This window comes from Hevea brasiliensis, chromosome 9 (genome assembly GCF_030052815.1).
Source record: "Hevea brasiliensis isolate MT/VB/25A 57/8 chromosome 9, ASM3005281v1, whole genome shotgun sequence".
In the NCBI taxonomy this organism is placed as follows: Eukaryota; Viridiplantae; Streptophyta; class Magnoliopsida; order Malpighiales; family Euphorbiaceae; genus Hevea; species Hevea brasiliensis.
In genome coordinates, this window is record NC_079501.1 from 91,905,584 (window position 1) to 91,927,573 (window position 21,990).

General features: G+C 38.1%; 2 protein-coding genes and 1 non-coding gene across 5 annotated transcripts; 1 reads left to right on the forward strand and 2 right to left on the reverse strand.

Moving 5' to 3' along the window:
• Window positions 1-406: 406 nt before the first annotated feature.
• TRNAV-UAC (transfer RNA valine (anticodon UAC)) lies at window positions 407-479 on the reverse strand. The gene has a single exon. It is a non-coding gene; the product is annotated as a tRNA-Val (tRNA).
• A 57-nt stretch (window positions 480-536) lies between these two features.
• LOC110670844 (uncharacterized) lies at window positions 537-4,708 on the forward strand. Of its 3 annotated transcripts, none has more exons than XM_021833122.2 (8): window positions 537-677; window positions 779-879; window positions 1,793-1,872; window positions 2,207-2,348; window positions 2,433-2,582; window positions 3,021-3,222; window positions 4,183-4,307; window positions 4,414-4,708. In XM_021833122.2, the coding sequence occupies exons 1-7, from the start codon at window positions 602-604 to the stop codon at window positions 4,281-4,283; spliced, it is 852 nt and encodes a 283-aa protein (XP_021688814.2). In that variant the 5' UTR covers window positions 537-601; the 3' UTR covers window positions 4,284-4,307; window positions 4,414-4,708. The 3 variants fall into 3 exon arrangements, with proteins under 3 accessions (XP_021688814.2, XP_021688812.2, XP_021688813.2); XM_021833120.2 differs by having other exon boundaries at window positions 548-677; window positions 773-879; XM_021833121.2 differs by having other exon boundaries at window positions 567-677; window positions 776-879.
• A 5,363-nt stretch (window positions 4,709-10,071) lies between these two features.
• On the reverse strand, window positions 10,072-11,004 carry LOC131182965 (extensin-2-like). Its single transcript, XM_058152512.1, has 2 exons — window positions 10,680-11,004; window positions 10,072-10,364 (listed from the first exon to the last, which is right to left on the reverse strand). The coding sequence occupies exons 1-2, from the start codon at window positions 11,002-11,004 to the stop codon at window positions 10,072-10,074; spliced, it is 618 nt and encodes a 205-aa protein (XP_058008495.1).
• Window positions 11,005-21,990: the final 10,986 nt, after the last annotated feature.

Below are 21,990 nucleotides of genomic sequence, written 5' to 3' on the forward strand. Positions count from 1 at the left end.
CACAAGTTGCTGAAGTAGCAATATTCGTAATTTAAATTATTAAGACTGTAGATAAATTGAGAACGAAATTAAATTTTACTTGATAAGTGTTAAATTATCACTAAAAAATATATTTTTTAATTTAATAAGTATCGTATTAATAAAAATAATTTAAAAATTAATTAATAAATAATTAAAAATTAACTAATAAATATTATAAAATATTTTATATTACTTAAATTGAAAATTAAAAGATTTATCCACCTATGTATTTACCCCGGTAAGGCTTAAGGTTACAATTTCCATTCCCCAACTTTAATGCCACATGGCTAGTAAGATGGCGAGTCCCTCTGCCTTAAAACGATGTCGTTCCAATTTCCGTAAAGGTAAAACGCTACCGGTCAGAAAACCAAAAACAATAACGATCTGATGCTGCCCAGGATCGAACTGGGGACCTTTAGTGTGTAAGACTAACGTGATAACCACTACACCACAGCATCGGATTGCTTAATGCTCTTGTTCAAATAAGTTAGTCATGAGGAGCAGATCTTTGATCCTGTATCCGATGCTATGAATAGAAGGGAGGGTTTACAAGGTGTCAATTTGTGGGCGAGACAGGTAGATGTTGTACTGCGCTCGCTCACTCCACAGGATCTTTCTCATGGCTCCCAAGCCCAAACCCCACCGTCTCCATCCAGGTAATCTTATCTCTTTCTTCTGTGTATACGTTGGTTTCGTGGGGTTCTATTTTTTTTTTTTTCTGTAAAATTTTTATTGAGGTAAAGAAAATCAGTAGCAGGGACTGCATTACAGAGCTCGGCGAAGAGAGTAAGAACAATGAGCACAGAGTCTTCCTTCAAGGATGCCTTTGGAAAATACGCAGAATATCTCAATGACCTTGTAAATTTCTTTCTTTATTCTTCTTTATTACCGTTGTTATTGTTAGAATTTGAAACTTATAAGAATAATTTTGACCATGATGGTGGAAGTGAAAATGTGTGCCATGGACTAAGGGTCTGAATTTTAACCGCTAATCTTTCTTGTTTGGCCAATTCAATCTTGAAGAGCAACAACAATGGGAGTGGATGTTAGTGTAGTCTGTGTAGAGGTTCTCGAAGATATATGCTGATTAATGATTTTGGCGAGTTGAATTTGCTTTTTGGGTTAGTCAGCTGTGACTAATGCTGTATTTGCCTTTGTTGAACTTGAACATTTGTCTCCATTTTCAACTGTAATCCTTTTTCTATATGATTACTTCAATCCTGTCATTGTGGGTTGGCAAGCCCAGTAACTGAATCTTCCCAATGGAACCTCAAAGTTCATTTATTTTGATCTCAAGTTGAAGCCTCCTATGGACCTACATTGAAAACCAAACCTAATTAATAAAAGAAAACTTCTAATGAAATTATCTTGTTATAATGCCTAAGTCATGGTACATCACATGCCATCAAAAAGAAATCAAAGTTTTGCTTTTGTCAAGGAATCAGTTTTGAAGTTTGAGACAAAATTGGAAGTAAATTTTAAATTCAATGATCCAGTTGCATGAAATAAAACAGTGGGGACTATACTAGAAAGAAATATAATCGCAGAGACTAGGTGTAATACTTGGCCAAAGATGCCTGATACAATGAATGGGAAGTGGGTAGTGGGAAGTGTAAAAGATTTTACTATATGGAAATGCTTTCTGAAATATTTATATTATTTTGAGCCTGCATGAAACTACTTATATTGGTGGTTTGATTCCTCTCTTATCATAAATTAATAATCATTGAAACTATGTCATGCTCCCAACTCAATTTATGTATTCTTGTAGAATGACAAACGGGAAAGAGTAGTTAAAGCTAGTCGTGATGTCACCATGAACAGCAAAAAGGTCATATTTCAAGTTCACAGGTGATCAGTTTACCTTAATTTTTATATCTTTTTTTTAATCTTCATATATATATTCAGTGCATGCCATTTCTTTAATTATGTGATTTTTGAAATGTTGTGTGAGATCTTCCTTGAGATTTTTTTCATTTGTAAACCTTTTGTTGGCTTTTATTGCAAGAACACATTTCAAGTGAACTTTTTTAAGTTAATTTTTCTGATCATAATGACTTTTATTTCTCACAAGCAAAGAGTTGGACATTTATTTGGTTTGCGTGATACATTACCTGGTTTGACTTCAGGACTTAAACCTTTCTGAATCCTGATATATTGGTGTTATAATCTTGTGTAATGATAGAATCAGTAAATATAACAAAGAAGAAGTTCTTGAGAAGGCAGAAAAGGATTTAGCAGCTGTGACAGATCAGTATATGTCCCGATTAGTCAAAGAACTGCAAGGCACTGATTTTTGGAAGCTAAGACGAGCTTACTCTCCTGGGGTAATATTTTTATATCCTTCCCTGTCAGGGCCAGAATCAGATGTGTGCTACTAACTGATTCATTTTTCCTTGGGTTCTTTGCAGGTGCAAGAATACGTTGAAGCTGCAACATTCTGTAAATTCTGCCAAACAGGGACTCTTTTGAACCTGGATGAGATCAATGCTAGTCTATTGCCACTTAGTGATCCATCTCTTGAGCCTTTGCAGTTAAAAATCCTTGACTATCTTTTGGGGGTAATTGCCTGAGTTTTATACTGATTTATGACACTTTCTTTTGTAAAATGAAATTGTGAGCCAGGATTTTCTCTGTTTTATTTAGCTTAGAATATATATGGAACAACAATTCATGTCTTATATACATCAGAGGGTAATGAACCAATCTAATGGATTTCCATGTAGATGCAGTTGCTCTTTTGTCATAATCATCTAATTCATCTCTTTTTATTGGTTACTTTCATATAAATAACAGGTGTATGCTACAAATAGCCAAAATGAAGTCCACATTCATAAGTGTGTTCTCATCATTCATCAACATAGTCCCAATTTACACCCTTTCAATAATATGAGTAATTGGCTAAAGTTCTTTCTCCTTTTTGTTTTATGGATATGTTTGTGAGTGTGTATGCATATGTCCATATGCATGCAAGGAGATACTCAAATGTGTTTGTACAGCTTGCAGATTTAACAGGAGAGCTGATGCGGCTAGCAATTGGTCGAATTTCAGATGGTGAGCCTGAATTTGCTGAGAGGATATGTAAGTTTGTACGTGAAATCTACAGGGAGTTGAGTCTCATTGTCCCACATATGGATGATAGTTCTGACATGAAAACAAAGATGGATACAATGCTTCAAAGCATGCTGAAAATAGAGAATGGTATTTGCCAAACTTTTACTGTCCCAAGTTGTGAATGTGATTGGTTATATCACATAATAGAGTGATGATATTAACTGATGAAATTGGTATTACTTACAGATTTCTCACATTGATAATATTATCAAAAGGATATATAAAACAACTTTGGACACAGAGAAAGGGTGAAATTATACTGTTTAAATTTCCAATGAGGACTTGTATTAATTTGAAATTCATTTGTAATGAAATCTCATTATTGTTGCCTTATATATTAATGTGTACTGTTCATCTGACATGAAGTGAAAAAAATGTGAAAATTTTCCACTACTTTTTTTTAGAATTCATTTGCAAATTCTAGAGAGAATTTGGCTTAAATATAAGTATTTTTATGAAATTATTACAGAGTTTCAAATAAAATTTTAACTTCCAAGTGGACATTTTCAAGTTTCCAAGCTTGTCAAGTATGGATTTGACAATAATTCCTTTAAATCTATAAATTCTTCTCTGAAAAATAAGTTGTGTGAAATTTAATTTGCAAACTTGAGTGCTTTAAGACTGATGTTGGCTGCCTACTGGTGCACACTCAATCATGCTAATGACTTGAAGCTAGATGGTACTCTTTTCCACGAGTGGCTTTTACTGTTTGGCGTGACATTCTTTCATGCCTATTAATATCTTAAATTCATCTTAAGTTCTGCAGGGATTTTTCAACTGCTGATAATATTTTCATAATGTTTCATCATCCAACTACAAATTTGAGGGGGATATGATTGTTTTTCCAATATATTGAAGAACTATATCTTCTTTATTCCATGTTGCCATGTTTTGAAAATTAAGCAATAATGTGTGTTTTCCTGTGCACTCTTGTTATTAAGAAGATGATATTAAATTGTAATTCATCTGCTTTGTCACTTCAAGTTTTGAGGAGATTTTGCCTATGTTTAGTTTTGCTGGATTTTTTTAATTGAGTTATTGTTGCAGCTTGCTTTAGTGTCCATGTGAGAGGATCAGAATACATGCCACTGCTTGGATCTAGCGAGCCGAGTTCCTTTTTGTTGGGGGTGTCTGACATTGAATTATGAAGTGATTTCATCTCTAATTGTCAGGTAATTTTATATTTATTTTGTTTTCTTTTCCCCCCTCATGTTCTTGTGGTTTTTTCTTTATTTTTTTTTGTTAATCTTTCATTTTTTTTATACTTTCACTGCACAGGGAGTTGTCCTTGTCTGGAGGCATTTAGAAGAGACAGATTTTCTTGGTGATAAACAGAAATAGTTTTGGAAAACTTAGAAGTGAGCCCTTTGCCAATGCAAACTCCTCTTTAGAAAAGTCACTTGCTTTGTTCATTTTTGGAAATATTTTGTAAAATCTGTTGATGCTTACCTTCAGAAAATAGAATTTGCTCCTTAAAAGCTTTTCTCCAGTCTTTCATAAGCTGTAGAAATTGTGCATTTGTGCTACTATCCTTTCAGTTTCAAGGAATGAAAGCCTTCCATAGAGTTGTCAACTTGAGCCTCAAGTGGAATGTTAATGATGCTGCCTCTTCTTCATTCCAAAATTTCTTCTGTATTTCCAATGGTACTAGTAATTCTACATCATTGGGCTCAATACCGTTTAATTCTTACATTGATGATTCTTTTTCTGTTTTGTTACAATATGGTTATTCAGCTCGATTCAAAAACCATGCACAGCCCTACTTGAAACCAACCTTTGGTTGATTTTCTTTGTCAAGCAATTTTCTTGGATCATCGTCGGTTTCTGCTTTATTGAGGCAGCAGTGACAACAGCAAAGCAGCTTCCTCGTCTTTTAAGGTTTGGCCAAATTAATAACTTAATTTTTATATTTTTAAAATTAAATAATTTAATTTCTCATTTTTTATTGTATATAAATATTAGTCTACTTATTTAATTTATTGTTAATTATAATAAAAATAATAAAAATATCTTTATTAATTATGTCTTAGATTTTGTTTTATAAATAAAATATTTTATTGATCGTTTTGGTCAGTATTGGGGGACCGACCTTATGAGGAATTTGGTGCTTACCGAGCAGCATATCCTTTTAGTAGAGTGGTATCGAGCCTGCATGCGGCACAGGCTTGCCCTTGAGGTCCCGAGTTCGAATGCCTGCCCTGTAAATGTTAAGCACTGCGCGCAAGCGTAGCGTGGTGGGTCAGTACTGGGGGACCGACCTTATGAGGACTTTACGCTTGCGCGCAGTGCTTAACATTTACAAGGCAGGCATTCGAACCCGGGACCTCAAGGGCAAACTCAGGCCGTTACGAGGCTCTGATACCAAGATAAGCCGGGAGCCCTTACCACACATATAATGAACTCATGCTATGCCTCTTCCCTTTCCATAGGTTCTCTCTGGCTGTGCCCTTTTGTTCATTATACATGTGATAACGGGACCGTCGCACCTTAATGTCAAAACAAAGATATTTTTGATACACAGGATCCTCTTAAAGAGGCAAGTGTAGAGCATACGTATCTCTGATTATAAGAGTATGATACACGTTCAAAGGTTTTCGGAGAGAAGGAGAAGAGTTTAGAAAGCCATAGAAGAGAACTTTAGAGAATATTATTGAAAGTGAACTAAGTTTCATTACAACTGAAGAGAGCAACTCCTTATATAGGCAAGGAGGCTCTTAATATTACAGGCAACCGGTTAGAAACTGGCTACTGACATTCTTAAAGCAACATAAAGGAAAGCAAAATAAAGACAGACACATTATTATATTATTGACTGACAAACTTTAACTTTTATCATGGAGTGGTGGACAGATTGAGGGTGTCAAAGTCGGAGTCATCAGAGTCTATTCCAAAAAAGTCCTTTAGCCACTGTCTGTGTACAGGAGATGGTGGGTTAGCGCTTTGAATGGCATCTCGTGACTCTGTGTCCATTGAATCTTGGAAATCTTGCCACATGGGATGGGTTCAGTCAATAGGCTCATCAGTGAGAGACTGGATGGGACCAAGTGATGTACAATTCACATGGGGAGGTATCAGACAATAATAGCTGTTGATTTCACAAAGATATTCAGCTAGTTGTTTTCTCAAGGGTCCCATGGCCTCCTTGTCAATAATTGATCCCACGTAAGTCCTCCACTTGTATTCAGTATTCTGGGTCTAGAGGAGTCCATCGGGCCTTCTAGAGAAAGGTCTGTGAAAAATGAACATGGTTACGATGTTGAAATTTGAGTAGCGATGGGCACATCTTCTATTCCATAGGTGTCTATGATGCGCTTGATCAGTAGCGCTATCTTTGAAATGGGCTTGAACCATTCCGGAAATGCAGACAGAGAGTTACATTGGTGTTGTTCATAACATATTGATACTGAGGCCATGAGTGGGAATTCTATTCTGTAGAATGAGAGTAACCATGCACGGAAGAGCCATAGTTCTTCCAGGATGAGTTCTGCCGGGATGGATCACAAAGCAGGTGAGAAAGGGTTGTCGAGGGGATAAAGGCGTCGAGGAGGAGTAATCCCCTTAGGGTGTTTCTTGCACTCGGTAGTGAAACAGATGATCCCTTGCGAACTTAGCCATTTTGTGATAGGTTTGGTTTGGTGAGCATCGGGAGAAAGCTATGCAGGTAGGAACCAGGAAATTGTGCATTGGAGAAGGAGTATGTGAAGAGGATGAAGATGATGCCATGAGGATCAAGGGGAGTGTAGAGGAAGATTGGATCAGGTAGAGGGTTTTTGGCCTGGATAGGAGGTCAGGAACCAAGTTGTGCTTCCCTTTGATATGCTGGACTGTGAATTTATACTTGGCGAACCAGTCCTTAAGCCTCAGTAATTGTGGTTCATGAAGAGACTTGTTTTTGAAGTCTAGAACCTTTGGGAAGGATGAGTTGTCCATGACCACAGTGAAATGGTGGCCAATTAAATGAAATTCGAATTTCTTTATTCCATTTTTGACAGCTAATATCTCTTTGTAGACTGAATGATAATGTTTCTGAGGCTCTGGGAACTCTCCACTAGCATGTCCGCATATATGCTTTTCTCCTTGAATTTCTTCGATAAGGACTGCACCCCAGTGGGTGTCACTAGCATCAGTCTGAAGGATGCAGTGTCCAATGCTGGGAATCTTTAGTAGTGACGGGTTTAAAGCCACTTTTTTTAATTTTTTGACTGCACATGTTTGTTCTTCCCTCAATGGTGGGGCATCCTTTTTAAGCATTTTTGACAGCTTGCAGGTGTGGGCGGCCACATGCGGGATAAACTTCCTGATGTAATTGATAATACCAAGGAACTGTTGTATTTGTTTTACTGTCAAGTCCTTATCAGGAAACTTCAGTAATTCTTCTGCAATGTGAGGTCCCGGTTGGTATTTTCCATCCTTAGAATTTTATTCCAAGGAAGTCGATGTCAGTTTGGGCTAGTGAGCTCTTCTTTTCTGATAGCATAATTCCATAGGAATCCACCAATTGTTGAAATGTGGAGAGGAGTGTCTTATGGGCCGTAACATCTTTGGAGAAGAGAAGGATATCGTCTATATAAATAAGAGCACTATGTAGTATGGGCTTAAATATCCTTGTCGTGGCCTTTTGGAAAACTGATGGGGTAGTTTTAAGTAGAATGGAAGGATCATCCATTGGTATTGGGTAGTAGGAATGCGAGCGATCTTGGGCCTATTAGAGGGGTTAATACCCAATTGCCAAAAACTAGCTTTAAGATCAAACTTGGAGAAGATATGTGCTTCGTGTAGTTGAGTGAACAAGGCTTCAGGCTTTGGTAATGGGAACTTGTCATATTGGAGGAAATGATTCAGAGGCTTGTAATCTATGACAAGTATTTTCTTCCCTCTTAGTCGTTTCGATCTTTTTTCAACATAAAAGGCCTGGTAGGCCCATTGGGAGGAAGTGGATTCTATGAGGCCTTGTTGGAGAAGCTGTCTGCACTCTTCTTGGGCTAGAGCCAAGTCTGTATGATTCATTCCTGGGTGTGATGCCTTTATCGGATTGATATCTTCATTGAGTTTGAATGGAAGACTGACAAAGAATTCCGGGTTTTTCCATAGGGGGTGGTGATGGTGAAAATGTGCATGGGAATCAGCACAGGACCTTAAGAGGAGCTCCTTGTGCTCTTGGAATTTAGCTGAGGCATCAGCCAGAGAATATAACCTTGGGACAGAAGTAAATGGCTGAAAATTCCTCTTATATTTCAATCCTGTGGGGAGGATCTTCAAATACTTAGCCTGTTGATACAAGTCAAAGCCTATCAGCAGATCCTTGTCAGGAAGTTCCAACCCGATGACCCTAGTCCAGAGGATACAAGTGGGGAAGAATTGGATTCCAATTGGATGCTTAGTGATGAGGCTAGTTTTGAAAACATTTTCATCTGCAGCATTAAAGTATTCTTCATGAGCGACCCAGTATTCTGAGGGTAAGATGGCTGGGTTCATCACGCTTTTGTGAGCCCCGGTGTCCAGGAAGCCAATGACACTAATGGGCCGTTCATACTTGCTGGGAAGAATATGAATCGAGACTAAAGGAATTGGAATAGTGTCTGGGCCATAAGTGGATTGGGAGGATTGGATATGTTGGGCCAGGTATGACGGGTAATGGGCTTCAGTATCTGAACTGGATTCTTCTGAAGTGAATGAGTAATTTTCTTTTGATCCAGTGTCTACTCCAAGGGCAAAGACTGTATCTTCATCGGGCTCATCCTGTTCAGAGAACAGGGATTCAACACCTTCATGCTCCAGGGAGATGTGAGAAGCCTGCTATATGTGTTGTAATAGCTTAACTGCCTTATTGGGGTTTTTTGGGCAGTTCTTGGCATAATGACCTCGATTGCCACAGACATAGCACCTATCAGACTTCTTTGTACCCGTTCTTTTCTTTCGAAAGTATCTGACTGACTTTCTTCCTTTCTTTTGCTTGAAAGGGGGTTTGAACCCAAAGAAATGCTTCTTGTAATGTGCTTTCTTCTTTGGCTTGCATTCACTGTTCTTTTCCTTGCATTTAATGGCAAGGTGAGACTTCTAGCATACATTCTTCAAAGCTTTGCTGTTGTCAATGATATCTTTGAACAATTTCTGTTGTTCGCACATTTTGTCCAGACAGACCAAAGTCATTTGATGGATTTCCCCTATAGTGATAGCATTCATTGCTCTTCTGGTAGCAGCAATACTTCTGTGGAGTTCTGGTTGTAATGCTTCTGGTAAGGAGGCAATATAGGTATGCCTAAGATTGACATCATTGTAACCATTAAGCAGATAATAACGTTGAGTCATGCGCTGGTAGTGTTTTTCAATGTCTGATCTTTTTAAAGAACAGCAGCGCATATCAAAGAACTCTTGTCTTAACTGCTTAATGTATAAGGATGCATCTCCGAGAAACTCAGCAAAGAGAGCATTGACTGCTTGTAAGGGAGTCGGGTGGCAAAATTGAGCTTTCTGATATTCTCCAATGGAGGAAAATCAATTTTGCAATGTGCCAACAGTTCAAGAGATGAATTCTCTGAGTATAGTGTGGGAGTCGGCACCTTCCCGGAGCATTTGGACATCAAGCCAAGCTTTAAATTTTGCAAGGCAATCTCTCTACTTTGATGGGGGAACATCATCTATGGTGAACCATGGGCCTGAACTGGGCCTGGTCTGTTGTGGAGCGCCTGGTAGTCCAAAATCTAGAATTAGTTCATCATCAAGGATCTCAACATAAGGGTCTTGAGGAGGCCCTGTAGGGCCTGTAGTGCCACTGGAAGAATCTGTGGTTGGTGAATGACCTGTTTGGGAGGCTGTTGGCTGAGGATCAGCCATGAGCAGTGTCATGATATCCATTCGTCCATCTTCACTGTCATCAGACGAGTCATCAGAAGAATCTTCTTCTGGTTCTGGCTCAGAGGGTATGGACACCATATGCTAAGGAGGAGGATCAGGATACATTTTGTCATTCCCTTTATCAATTTTCCTTTTTGGAGGATGAGATTCTTCCGAGGAAGATGGATTCTTTGGCTCATATCTGGCAGGTGTTGGAGTAGGTTTGAACAAAGGAGACGGGTGATATGTTGGAGGTGGTTCATATGAATAGTTAAAAGGTCCAAAAGGGGAGTAAGCAGGTTTAGGAGTAGGAAGAAAAGGATTAGGAGTTGTTTGAGCAGAGAAAGGGCTGAATGGGCTGTAAGAGATCGGAGCTTCTGTGGGCTTATGCAAGTCTGCCTCAACGTGGGCCAACTGTTTTTTCAGCCTTCTTATCTCCTATTCCTTTTGGTTGAATTCTACACCAAATCTCCGTTGTTGGATCAAAGCCTTCAGATCTCTATCAAGCTGGGTAATTCTGCTTTGTAAGTCCTTGTACATGTTTTGGGCAAAAGCAGTGAATGAGTCAATCTTTTGATCAACATGCTGAGTCCTGGTGAGGACCTGGTCAATCTTGGAATCAATACGCTATAGTGTCTTATTCTGGACAGCAGCATTCTTGGTTTGCCAGTTCAAAACTTCTTCAGCTTGAGTGATCGGAGTTGTCTGACCTTCACTATCAACCTTAGTTGAGTGAATGAAAGGTCTGGTGGAAATTTTGGTCTGTTGTGCTAATGGAGGAAAATCTGCTTCATAAGAGGTAGGTGAGAACATCATGCAGGGTTGCACCAAAGGAAGTGAAGTCAGAGGGGAAGAAACTGGTTTGAGAGGAAGTAGTTTCTTTCCTTCCTTTCTGATGATCTCAAGGGCAAGCTCATAGATGGGAAGAGGCTTCTTCTGCTTGGTTTCTTCATGGATACCAATCCATGGGCTACTATCTGGATAGTCTCTTCTGAGAACTTGTTGTGACTTGCAAGAGGCATAGCATGAGTTCATTATATGTGTGGTAAGGGCTCCCGGCTTATCTTGGTATCAGAGCTTCGTAACGGCTTGGGTTTGCCCTTGAGGTCCCGGGTTCGAATGTCTGCCCTGTAAATGTTAAGCACTACGCGCAAGCGTGCTCGGTAAGCGCACCAAATTCCTCATAAGGTCGGTCCCCCAGTACTAACCCACCATGCTATGCTTGCGCGCAGTGCTTAACATTTACAGGGCAGGCATTCGAACCCGGGACCTCAAGGGCAAATCCAGGCCGTTACGAGGCTCTGATACCACTCGGCTCGAAAAGGATATCCTGCTCGATAAGCGCACCAAATTCCTCATAAGGTCAGTCCCCCAGTACTGTGGTATCAGAGCCTGATTATGTTTGTATTATACATACTTCACTGGTGAGTAGGAGAGAAATTTTCAAACTCCGGTATTTCTCTTAATTTCTGTATCACTGTTTTCTGCCATCTTCTCTTATCTTGGTATATCGGCTGGAAACTAGTAACTGCTTGATTCCTTCCTAGAAGGGATAGTGATCTCTAGTCACAGCGCCACGTACCAAACATGGCTTGTCAAACACCTAACCCTGTTTCTGAAACTCATCTTCAAACCCCTTCTCCCTCTGAGATTGTTAACCTCACTTCTTCTATTTCTTTTTTTTCACCACTTCGAAGAACACTATCCTTCAGAATTGATAATCTCGTGGAAATATCCACCTTACCTGAAGATGCTCAGGTTGGAGAATATCTTCTTCCTCTTCTCAGTCCATACAACATCTACAAATGATCTGGATTTTTTGCCAGATCTATCAGATCTCTCATTTCTTCCAGAATATCTTTGTCAAAAGAATATGTTCAGGCCTCCAGAATGGATCAATGCTCTCTCCAGAGTTCATCTGTTGAACAGTACGTAACCTTAGAAATCCCTCCTCAGCTCATCCCCAGATAGAGACAAGAAGGGTTTTCTCATCTTCACTTTGGAACCGTTCGACTTATCCTCAGTCTACATGGACGACGAGGACTTTCAGTAACAGCAAGAGTATCACTCCTCGATACGAGGTTTTTACAGTATGAACATGCAGTGATAGGGACATGTCTTACCACTTTGCATGCAGAAAGTGTGGTATTGACGTTTTTCCCTAACTACAATTTTTCCCTTAGAGATTCACATCTCAGCACTGCTTTAAAAGTCCAAATCCAACTCACGGGTGCAGCCCAAGTCACATCTTCCATGATGGCTACGTTACACCACCCGATTATCTACCGGCTGCAAGATCATGCAGTAGATTTATCTCAGCCATCTGTATCAAATGATGCTCTGCTTGTACTAGCAGACACTGAAACAACTTCAACAATTGTTCAGATACCTAGGCAACTGCCTAGAAATGAGCTTGAACAGCTCATCCCAAAGGATTGGTTAACCAACTACGAAAGGCTCCATTCAAAATCTCAACCAATCCAGATCACAGAATCTTTTTTCAGAAAGAATCCTGATGGAACAGTACAGACTTCCTTCCAGCCACCACGGCATTTTACAGGATCCTTGCTTGTATTCCAGACCATGATGGTCCAGCCATTAGAAAAGGAGCAAGACGACTATCCCATTGGAGTAGTAACACCAGATAATCATTACATCTATCCTCAGAAAATAGATGGTCACTGCCCCTGGGATCTCCCAGGTTCTGGAGCATGCGACGAAGATTGTGATTGTCGTGACAATTATTGGGAAAATGAATATGACCATCCTCTGTCTGACAAAAATTGGAGGAAGCTCACCAAACAAACAAGAAAAGCCTCTTGCAAGTCACAACAAGTTCTCAGAAGAGACTATCCAGATAGTAGCCCATGGATTGGTATCCATGAGGAAACCAAGCAGAAGAAGCCTCTTCCCATCTATGAGCTTGCCCTTGAGATCACCAGAAAGGAAGAAAAGAAACTACCTCCTCTCAAACCAGTTTCTTTCCCTCCGACTTCACTGCCTTTGGTGCAACCCTGCATGATGTTCTCACCTACCTCTTATGAAGCAGATTTTCCTCCATTAGCACAACAGACCGACCAGCAGACCAAAATCTCCACCAGACCTTTCATTCACTCAACTAAGATTAAGAGTGAAGGTCAGACAACCCCGATCACTCAAGCTGAAGAAGTTTTGAACTGGCAAACCAAGAATGCTGCTGTCCAGAATAAGGCACTACAGCATATTGATTCCAAGATTGACCAGGTCCTCATCAGAACTCAGCATGTTGATCAAAAGATTGACTCCTTCACTGCTTTTGCCCAAAACATGTACAAGGACTTACAAAGCAGAATTACCCAGCTTGATAGAGATCTGAAGGCTTTGATCTAACAACGGAGATTTGGTGTAGAATTCAACAAAAAGGAACAGGAGATAAGAAGGCTGAAAAAACAGTTGGCCCAAGTTGAGGCAGACTTGCATAAGCCCACAGAAGCTCCGGTCTCTTACAGCCCATTCAGCCCTTTCTCTGCTCAAACAACTCCTAATCATTTTCTTCCTACTCCTGAACCTGCTTACTCCCCTTTTGAACCTTTTAACTATTCATATGAACCACCTCCAACATACCACCCGTCTCATTTGTTCAAAACTACTCCAACACCTGCCGAATATGAGCCAAAGAGTCCATCTTCCTCGGAAGAATCTCATCCTTCAAAAAGGAAAATTGATAAAAGGAATGACAAAATGTATTCTGATCATCCTCCTCAGCATATGGTGTCCATACCCTCTGAGCCAGAACCAGAAGAAGATTTTTCTGATGACTCGTCTGATGACAGTGAAGATGGACGAATGGATATCACGACACTGCTCATGGCTGATCCTCAGCCAACAGCCTCCCAAACAGGTCCTTCACCAACCACAGATTCTACCAGTGGCACTACAGGCCCTATAGGGCCTCCTCAAGACCCTCATGTTGAGATCCCTGATGATGAACCAATTCTAGATTTTGGACTACCAGGGGCTCCACAACAGACCAAGCCTAGTTCAGGCCCATGGTTCACCTTAGATGATATTCCCCCATCAAAGTGGAGAGATCGCCTTGCAGAATTTAAAGCTTGGCTTGATATCCAAATGCTCAGGAAAGGTGCTGACTCCCACACTATACTCAGAGAATTCATCTCTCGAACCATTGGCACATTGCAAGATTGGTTTTCCTCCATTGGAGAATATTAGAAAGCTCAATTTTGCCACCTGACTCCCTTACAAGCAGTCAACGCTCTCTTTGCTGAGTTTCTCAGAGATGCATCCTTATACAGCAAGCAGTTAAGACAAGAGTTCTTTGATATGCGCTGCTGTTCTTTAAAAAGATCAGACATTGAAAAACACTACCAGCGCATGACTCAACGTTATTATCTGCTTAATGGTTACAATGATATCAACCTTAGGCATACCTATATTGCCTCCTTACCAGAAGCATTACAACCAGAACTCCACAAAAGTATTGCTGCTACCAGAAGAGCAATGAATGCTATCATTATGGGGAAAATTCATCAAATGACTCTGGCCTGTCTGGACAAAATGTGCGAACAACAGAAATTGTTCAAAGATATCATTGACAACAGCAAAGCTTTGAAGAATGTATGCCAGAAGTCTCACCTTGCCATTAAATGCAAGGAAAAGAACTGTGAATGCAAGCCAAAGAAGAAAGCACATTACAAGAAGCATCTCTCTGGGTTCAAACCCCCTTTCAAGCAAAAGAAAGGAAGAAAGTCGGTCAGATACTTTCGAAAGAAAAGAACGCGTACAAAGAAGTATGACAGGTATTATGTCTGTGGCAATCGAGGTCATTATGTCAAGAACTGCCTAAAAAACCCCAATAAGGTAGTTAAGCTATTACAACACATACAGCAGGCTTCTCACATCTCCCTGGAGCATGATGATGTTGAATCCCTGTTCTCTGAACAGGATGAGCCCGATGAAGATACAGTCTTTGCCCTTGGAGTAGATACTGGATCAGAAGAAGATTACTCATTCACTTCAGAAGAATTCAGTTCAGATACTGAAGCCCATTACCCGTCTTACTTGGCCCAACATATCCAATCCTCCAAATCCACTTATGGCCCAGACACTATTCCAATTCCTTTAGTCCCGATTCGTATTCTTCCCAGCAAGTATGAACGGCCCATTAGTGCCATTGGCTTCCTGGATACTAGGGCTCACAAAAGCATGATGAACCCAGTCATCTTACCCTCAGAATACTGGGTCGCTCACGAAGAATACTTTAAGGCTGCAGATGAAAATGTTTTCAAAACTAGCCTCATCACTAAGCATCCAATTGGAATCCAGTTCTTCCCCACTTGTATCCTCTGGACTAGGGTCATCTGCCGGATCTTCACGACAAGGATCTGGCGATAGGCTTTGACTTGTATCAACAGACGAAGCATTTGAAGATCCTCCCACAGATTGAAATATAAGAGGAATTTTCACCATTTATACATCCCAAGGTTATATTCTCTGGCTGATGCCTCAGCTGAATTCCAAGAGCACAAGGAGCTCCTCTTAAGGTCCTGTGCTGATTTCCATGCACATTTTCACCATCACCACCCCCTATGGAAAAACCCGGAATTCTTTGTCAGTTTTCCATTCAAACTCAATGAAGATATCAATCTGACAAAGGCATCACACCCGGGAATGAATCTTACAGACTTGGCTCTAGCCCAAGAAGAGTGCAAACAGCTTCTCCAACAAGGCCTCATAGAACCCACTTCCTTCCAATGGGCCTGCCAGGCCTTTTATGTTGAAAAAAGATCGGAACGACTAAGAGGGAAAAAAAGACTTGTCATAGATTACAAGCTTCTGAATCATTTCCTCCAAGATGACAAGTTCCCATTATCAAAGCCTGAAGCCTTGTTCACTCAACTACACGAAGCCCATATCTTCTCCAAGTTTGATCTTAAAGCTGGTTTTTGGCAATTGGGTATTAACCCCTCTGATAGGCCCAAAATTGCTTTCTGCATTCCTACGGCCCAATACCAATGGACAGTCCTTCCATTCGGTCTTAAGACGGCCCCATCAGTTTTCCAAAAAGCCATGACAAGGATATTCGAGCCCATACTACATAGTGCTCTTATTTATATAGACGATATCCTTCTCTTCTCCAAAGATGTTACGGCCCATAGGACACTCCTCTCCACATTTCAACAATTGGTGGATTCCTATGGAATTATGCTATCAGAAAAGAAGAGCTCACTGGCCCAAATTGACATCGACTTCCTTGGAATGAAATTCAAGGATGGAAAATACCAACCGGGATCTCACATTGCAGAAGAATTACTGAAGTTTCCTGATAAGGACTTGACAATAAAACAAATACAACAGTTCCTTGGTATTATCAATTACATCAGGAAGTTTATCCCGCATGTGGCCGCCCACACCTGTCAGCTGTCAAAAATGCTTAAAAAGGATGCCCCACCATGGAGGGAAGAACAGACATGTGTAGTCAAAAAATTAAAAGAAGTGGCTTTAAACCCGCCACCACTAAAGATTCTCAACATTGGACACCGCATCCTTCAGACTGATGCTAGTGACACCCACTGGAGTGCAGTCCTCATCGAAGAAATTCAAGAAGAAAAGCATATCTGCGGACATGCTAGTGGAGAGTTCCCACAGCCTCAGAAACATTATCATTCAGTCTACAAAGAGATATTAGCTGTCAAAAATGGAATAAAGAAATTCGAATTTCATTTGATTAGCCACAATTTCACTGTAGTCATGGACAGCTCATCCTTCCCAAAGGTTCTAGACTTCAAAAACAAGTCTCTTCCTGAACCACAATTACTGAGGCTTAAAGACTGGTTCGCCAAGTATAAATTCACAGTCCAGCATATCAAAAGGAAGCACAACTTGGTTCCTGACCTCCTATTCAGGCCAAAAACCCTCCACCTAATCCAATCTTCCTCTACACTCCCCTTGATCCTCATGGCATCATCTTCATCCTCTCCACATACTCCTTCTCCAATGCACAATTTCCTAGTTCCTACTCCAGACAGTTTTCCTCCCAGATGCTCACCAAATCAGCCTATCACAAAAATGGCTAAGTTCGCAAGGGATCATCTGTTTCACTACTTGCACTACCTGAGTGCAAGAAACACCCTAAGGGGATTACTCCCCTTCTCGACTGTCTTTATCCCTAACAACCCTTTTCTCACCTGTTTCAGTATCCACCCTGGCAGAGAACTCATCCTGGAAGAACTATGGCTCCTCTGGTGCATGGTTACTCTCTATTCTACAGGGATATAATTCTCACTCATGGCCCTGTATCAATATGTTGTGAACAACACCAACAGAACTCTCCTGTCCAGATTTCTGGAATGGTTCAAGCCCATTTCAGCATGGCGCTATAGTCTGAAGTGCATCTTAGACATCCATGGAATAGAAGACAGGCCCATCGCTACTCAGCCCAACATCAGAACCATGTTCATTTTTCACAGGCCTTTCTCTAGAAGGTCCGATGGACTCCTCTGGACCCAGAATACTGAATACGAGTGGAGCACTTACGTGGGATCAATTATTGACAAAGAGGCCATGGGACCCTTGAGAAAACAACTAGCTGAATATCTTTGTGAAATCAACAGCTATTATTGTCTGGTACCTCCCCATGTGAATTGTACATCACTTGGTCCCATCCAATCTCTCACTGATGAGCCTATTGACTGGACCCATCCCATGTGGCAGGATTCCCAGGATCCAATGGACACAGAGTCACAAGATGCCATTCAAAGTGCTAACCCACTATCTCCTATACACAGACAGTGGCCAAAGGACTTTTTTAAAATCGACTCTGATAACTTCGACTTTGACAACCTCAATCTGTCCACCACTCCATGATAAAAGTTAAAGTTTGTCAGTCAATAATGTAATAATGTGTCTGTCTTTATTTTGCTTTCCTTTATGTTGCTTTAAGAGTGTCGGTAGCCAGTTTCTAACCGGTTGTCTGTAATGTTAAAGAGCCTCCTCGCCTATATAAAGAGTTGCTCTCTTCAGTTGTAATCAGACTTAGTTCCCTTTCAATAATATTCTCTAAAGTTCTCTTCTATGGCTTTCTAAACTCTTCTCCTTCTCTCCGAAAACCTTTGAACGTGTATCATACTCTTATAATCAGAGATACGTATGCTCTACATTTGCCTCTTTAAGAGGAACCTGTGTATCAGAAATATCTTTGTTTTGACATTAAGGTGCGACGGTCCCGTTATCACATATATAATGAACAAAAGGGCACAGCCAGAGAGTATCTATGGAGAGGGAAGAGGCATAGCATGAGTTCATTATATGTGTGGTAAGGGCTCCCGGCTTATCTTGGTATCAAAGTATTTCTCAAATACTAATTTATAATTGTAAAAATTATTATTTAATTTTTATATTTTAATAAAATTAACTATTTAATTCTCTATTTAAAAAAATATTTAATTCTCTTATTTTTAGTTCATAAAACTATTTAATTTTTACTATTACTTGAAAGTAAATTTTTTTCTATTTAATTATTTAGTCTGTTATAATTTGAATAATAAAACTATTTAAGCTTTGTTTGACAGATTAATTATTAAAAATAATATGGTTTTAAAAATTATTTATCATAATAATATTAAATTCAAACAATTTACTAAAATAATGTGTTGCTTACAAATTGCTAGTTAAAATGGCGTTTTAGTGTGTTATCACATCATTTGATACGAGCAATAGTTTTACATAGAAAACATTAATTAGCGTTTTCAAGAGCATTGACAGCAATTTTACACAAAAAAACTAATTCAGCTGGTGGTTTAAGATCCTTCGGGATCTCATATTAATTGTGAATTAAGTGTGTTCGCGGCTTATATGAGAACAATGATTTTATTAAATTTATTATTATTTTAACAGCGGTTCATTTCTGTCAATGAGTCATCATTTGTCTTTTTTACGTAAAAAAAAGAATGAAATCTTGTGAATGAAAATAAGTGAGAAGTCTTATTTTCGGTGTAGATGTGAGTTGAGGTTCGCGAGTTAGTAAGCATGTCTTATGAACTGATTCTTCAGGATTCTATATCGGTTATGGATTGGGTATGTGTGACTTATATAAAAATAAAGACTTTATAATTTTAATAATAATTTTTATTAAAATTATGATAATTTTAACAATGATTTGTTAGTGCTAATAAGTCATTGTTTATCTTTTCCATTGAGAAAAAAAAACAGGCTATTTCAAGATCCGATGTATTGTCACATCACTCGACAAGAAAAATTACATATAGAACGCCAGTTGATTAGTACAAGGAAGATAAAGGGGCTGGAAAAAGAAAAAGGATTTTTGGAATTAAAAATTTGAAAATGATTTCATCTTTTTATTAAACAAGAAAAATATTTATATTAAGTCAATAAAATTATTTATAATAATATAATTATAAATAAATATAAATATTATAGAATAATAAAAATAATTTAATATATAAATAATGTAATCGACTAAATCTACTTAAAAATCATTAATAAACCGGCACTAAGCATTTTTTTAATTGAAAAAGAGAGATGATAAAAGTAAGTGTATTTTTTTTGTCAAATAATTTTTATTGTCATTAAATTATTAAAGTTTATGGCTTTTAACACACCCAAAAATAATAATTTAATAAATTTTAATTTAATTGTATCAAAATAGTTTATAAATTTATGAAATAAAAATTTGAATTCTAATAAAAAAAATCAATAAATAAGTTTAAGAATATTTAGGGCTCTAATTCTTGATAGCAATAGGCTCTAATTATTGTTTCATAAAATAATAATTCAAACAATTTTAAATTTTAGATGCCAAACTATAATTTAATTTAAAAATTTAACATTCTGAATTTTTAAATAAAAATTATATTTTAACTTTTGGTATTGTGAGTTTTACGTAGGTATTTTCATTTTGAGAAAATTTCACTGATGATCGGAATTAAATTTTTAGGACAGACACATGGGTTGCCACATCCACTTTGAAAGTGAGTCAACACTACAGTGCTTCTCACCATTTTCAGATGCTCCGGATGCGTTCCAAGTGTTAGAATTGGCATAGATAAATTCGAACTCCAAATGCCCTATTTTACCTAAGGTTGGGTTCAGAATAAAAATTCAGAAAATATTTGTGAGAAGTCAAAAAATTATAATTCCTTTTACAATAGTTTAATAACATCGTTAAGAACTGCAGAGCATATTTATAGAATTTTTGAAGTTGGTTTGGATGATTTTTTAAAAATATTAGTTTTAAACCTTATAGCTGAATTGTGTAGTTACTTGAGAATTATCTGGTTTAAAGGGCTCAAGAGGGGCCGTATGATGTTGTTGTGATGTGGGCCTGAGGCCTTTGGTTTTAGAAGTGCTGTTTGGGTTGCCTTGCAGGTTCAGTAGGTCTTAGGTACAGGAAAAATTGTATTGGATTTTCGGTATAAATTATAACGTCTTTTATCTCTTTAAAGTCTTGTTTTAAAGTTAGTACTGATAAATTTATAATATAACTGTTTAGGTGATTAGGGTTAGCCATCTTTCTCCACTCAGCTGCCACAGTAGTCTCCGGTGTATTATGAGTAGATATTGATTTTATTTATAATTTGAATATTATTATACATACAAAGCATGCTCATGCATTCACTTGTAATTATATGTATATAGCTATTTTTAGGCACACTTTGTATTATATTATTATTTGATGAAATTGATGTGGGTATCGCCTTAGGGTAATGTGGAGCTGTGTGCGTGTGTCAGCATGCTTAAGGTGTGGTATTGGATATGGATAGGACGGGCAGATCGACTTGAGCTAGTCTCGCTTGGGGCCCAGTCTTTTTTGTGATAAGTCGGGATGAGTATGGCTTTGAGTTGATCTCGTTGACCTCCGCATTTGGATTATTAAGAGAAATTTCGACTTGAGTTGATCTCGCTAACAGAGGTTGGTATTAAGAGAGCTGTGTAGGGGATCAGCTCCCATATATATATATTTGATTGATGTGACACAAAGGTGTGTCAGTGCTCCAAATTATTTTTTGTGCGAATATTATTTGAACTTGATTGAATGTTTTGGTATATGCTGTATTTCATACTTAGGAATGCATTAGCTCTAGATAATTATGGAAATTGTATTTAAAATCAATATCTTACTCTATGAGTCGAACGCTCACTCCTATTCACCCTATTTTTTCAGGCTGTAAGAGGATTTTTTTTAGAATAACTTGCTTTTTTTCTCGCAGATTCATCAGTAATTACTCATTTGTATTATTTTTTCCTTAATTTGTAATTTAGAACTCCGCATGTGCCAGCAGTACCGTTGATCTTATTAGGACTTAGTTAATTTTAGTTTTTGGTACTAATAAATAAAAATTTTTTATAATATTTAAATAGTCTATAAATAATGGTATCAGGGTTGAGCTAGGCTCTCATAACTTTAGTTTCTGATGGTTATCAGGTTAGGTTGGCTCGAATAAAAATATAATATTTTATTTTATTTTATTTTATTTTATCTTTTTTACATTTTAGGCCTCAATTTTTAACACTGATTATGGATTTGAAAACAATAAAACTTACTATGGGCCTTGAGAGCTTTATACCGGCCTAAATTCTAGTGTCGGACAGACCCGTGGAATCGGGTCATGACAAAAAAGTTAAAGATTAAAACATAATGAAAAAATATATAATTTTATAGTAAACCTTTGTTTGTTTTGCAGCTAAGAAATTAAAGATTAAAACATAAAACAATAATGTATAATTTTAGAGGTTAAAAAATAATATATTCTTTGTAATTCATGTGCTCTATTGTTTTGATACGTTATGATATAATTTGATATATATTTAAGAAAATATCATTTTAAATGGTATTTTTATAAGTAATCTAACATATATTAAAAAAATTTATTTTGACCGGCAGTTTTTAAACATTTAGACTGACACATATGAAATTGTTTTTTTAATTAGCCATTTCTTTGTTAAATGCATTCCTTTAAAACTATTTTTTTAACAAGCGTTTTTTAAGCAAATATTATTTTAATA

What these genes read in the sequence shown, in the direction of transcription:
- LOC131182965 (XM_058152512.1), bottom strand. Translation starts at nt 11,004, where the DNA reads ATGAACTCATGCTATGCCTCTTGCAAGTCACAACAAGTTCTCAGAAGA. An exon ending in AACTAAGGTTGATAGTGAAG is followed by an intron (nt 10,365 to 10,679) that starts GTCAGACAACTC and finishes ACGTTGAGGCAG; the next exon opens with ACTTGCATAAGCCCACAGAA.
- LOC110670844 (XM_021833120.2), top strand. Translation starts at nt 602, where the DNA reads ATGTTGTACTGCGCTCGCTCACTCCACAGGATCTTTCTCATGGCTCCC. An exon ending in CAGAATATCTCAATGACCTT is followed by an intron (nt 880 to 1,792) that starts GTAAATTTCTTT and finishes GTATTCTTGTAG; the next exon opens with AATGACAAACGGGAAAGAGT. An exon ending in CATGCTGAAAATAGAGAATG is followed by an intron (nt 3,223 to 4,182) that starts GTATTTGCCAAA and finishes TTATTGTTGCAG; the next exon opens with CTTGCTTTAGTGTCCATGTG.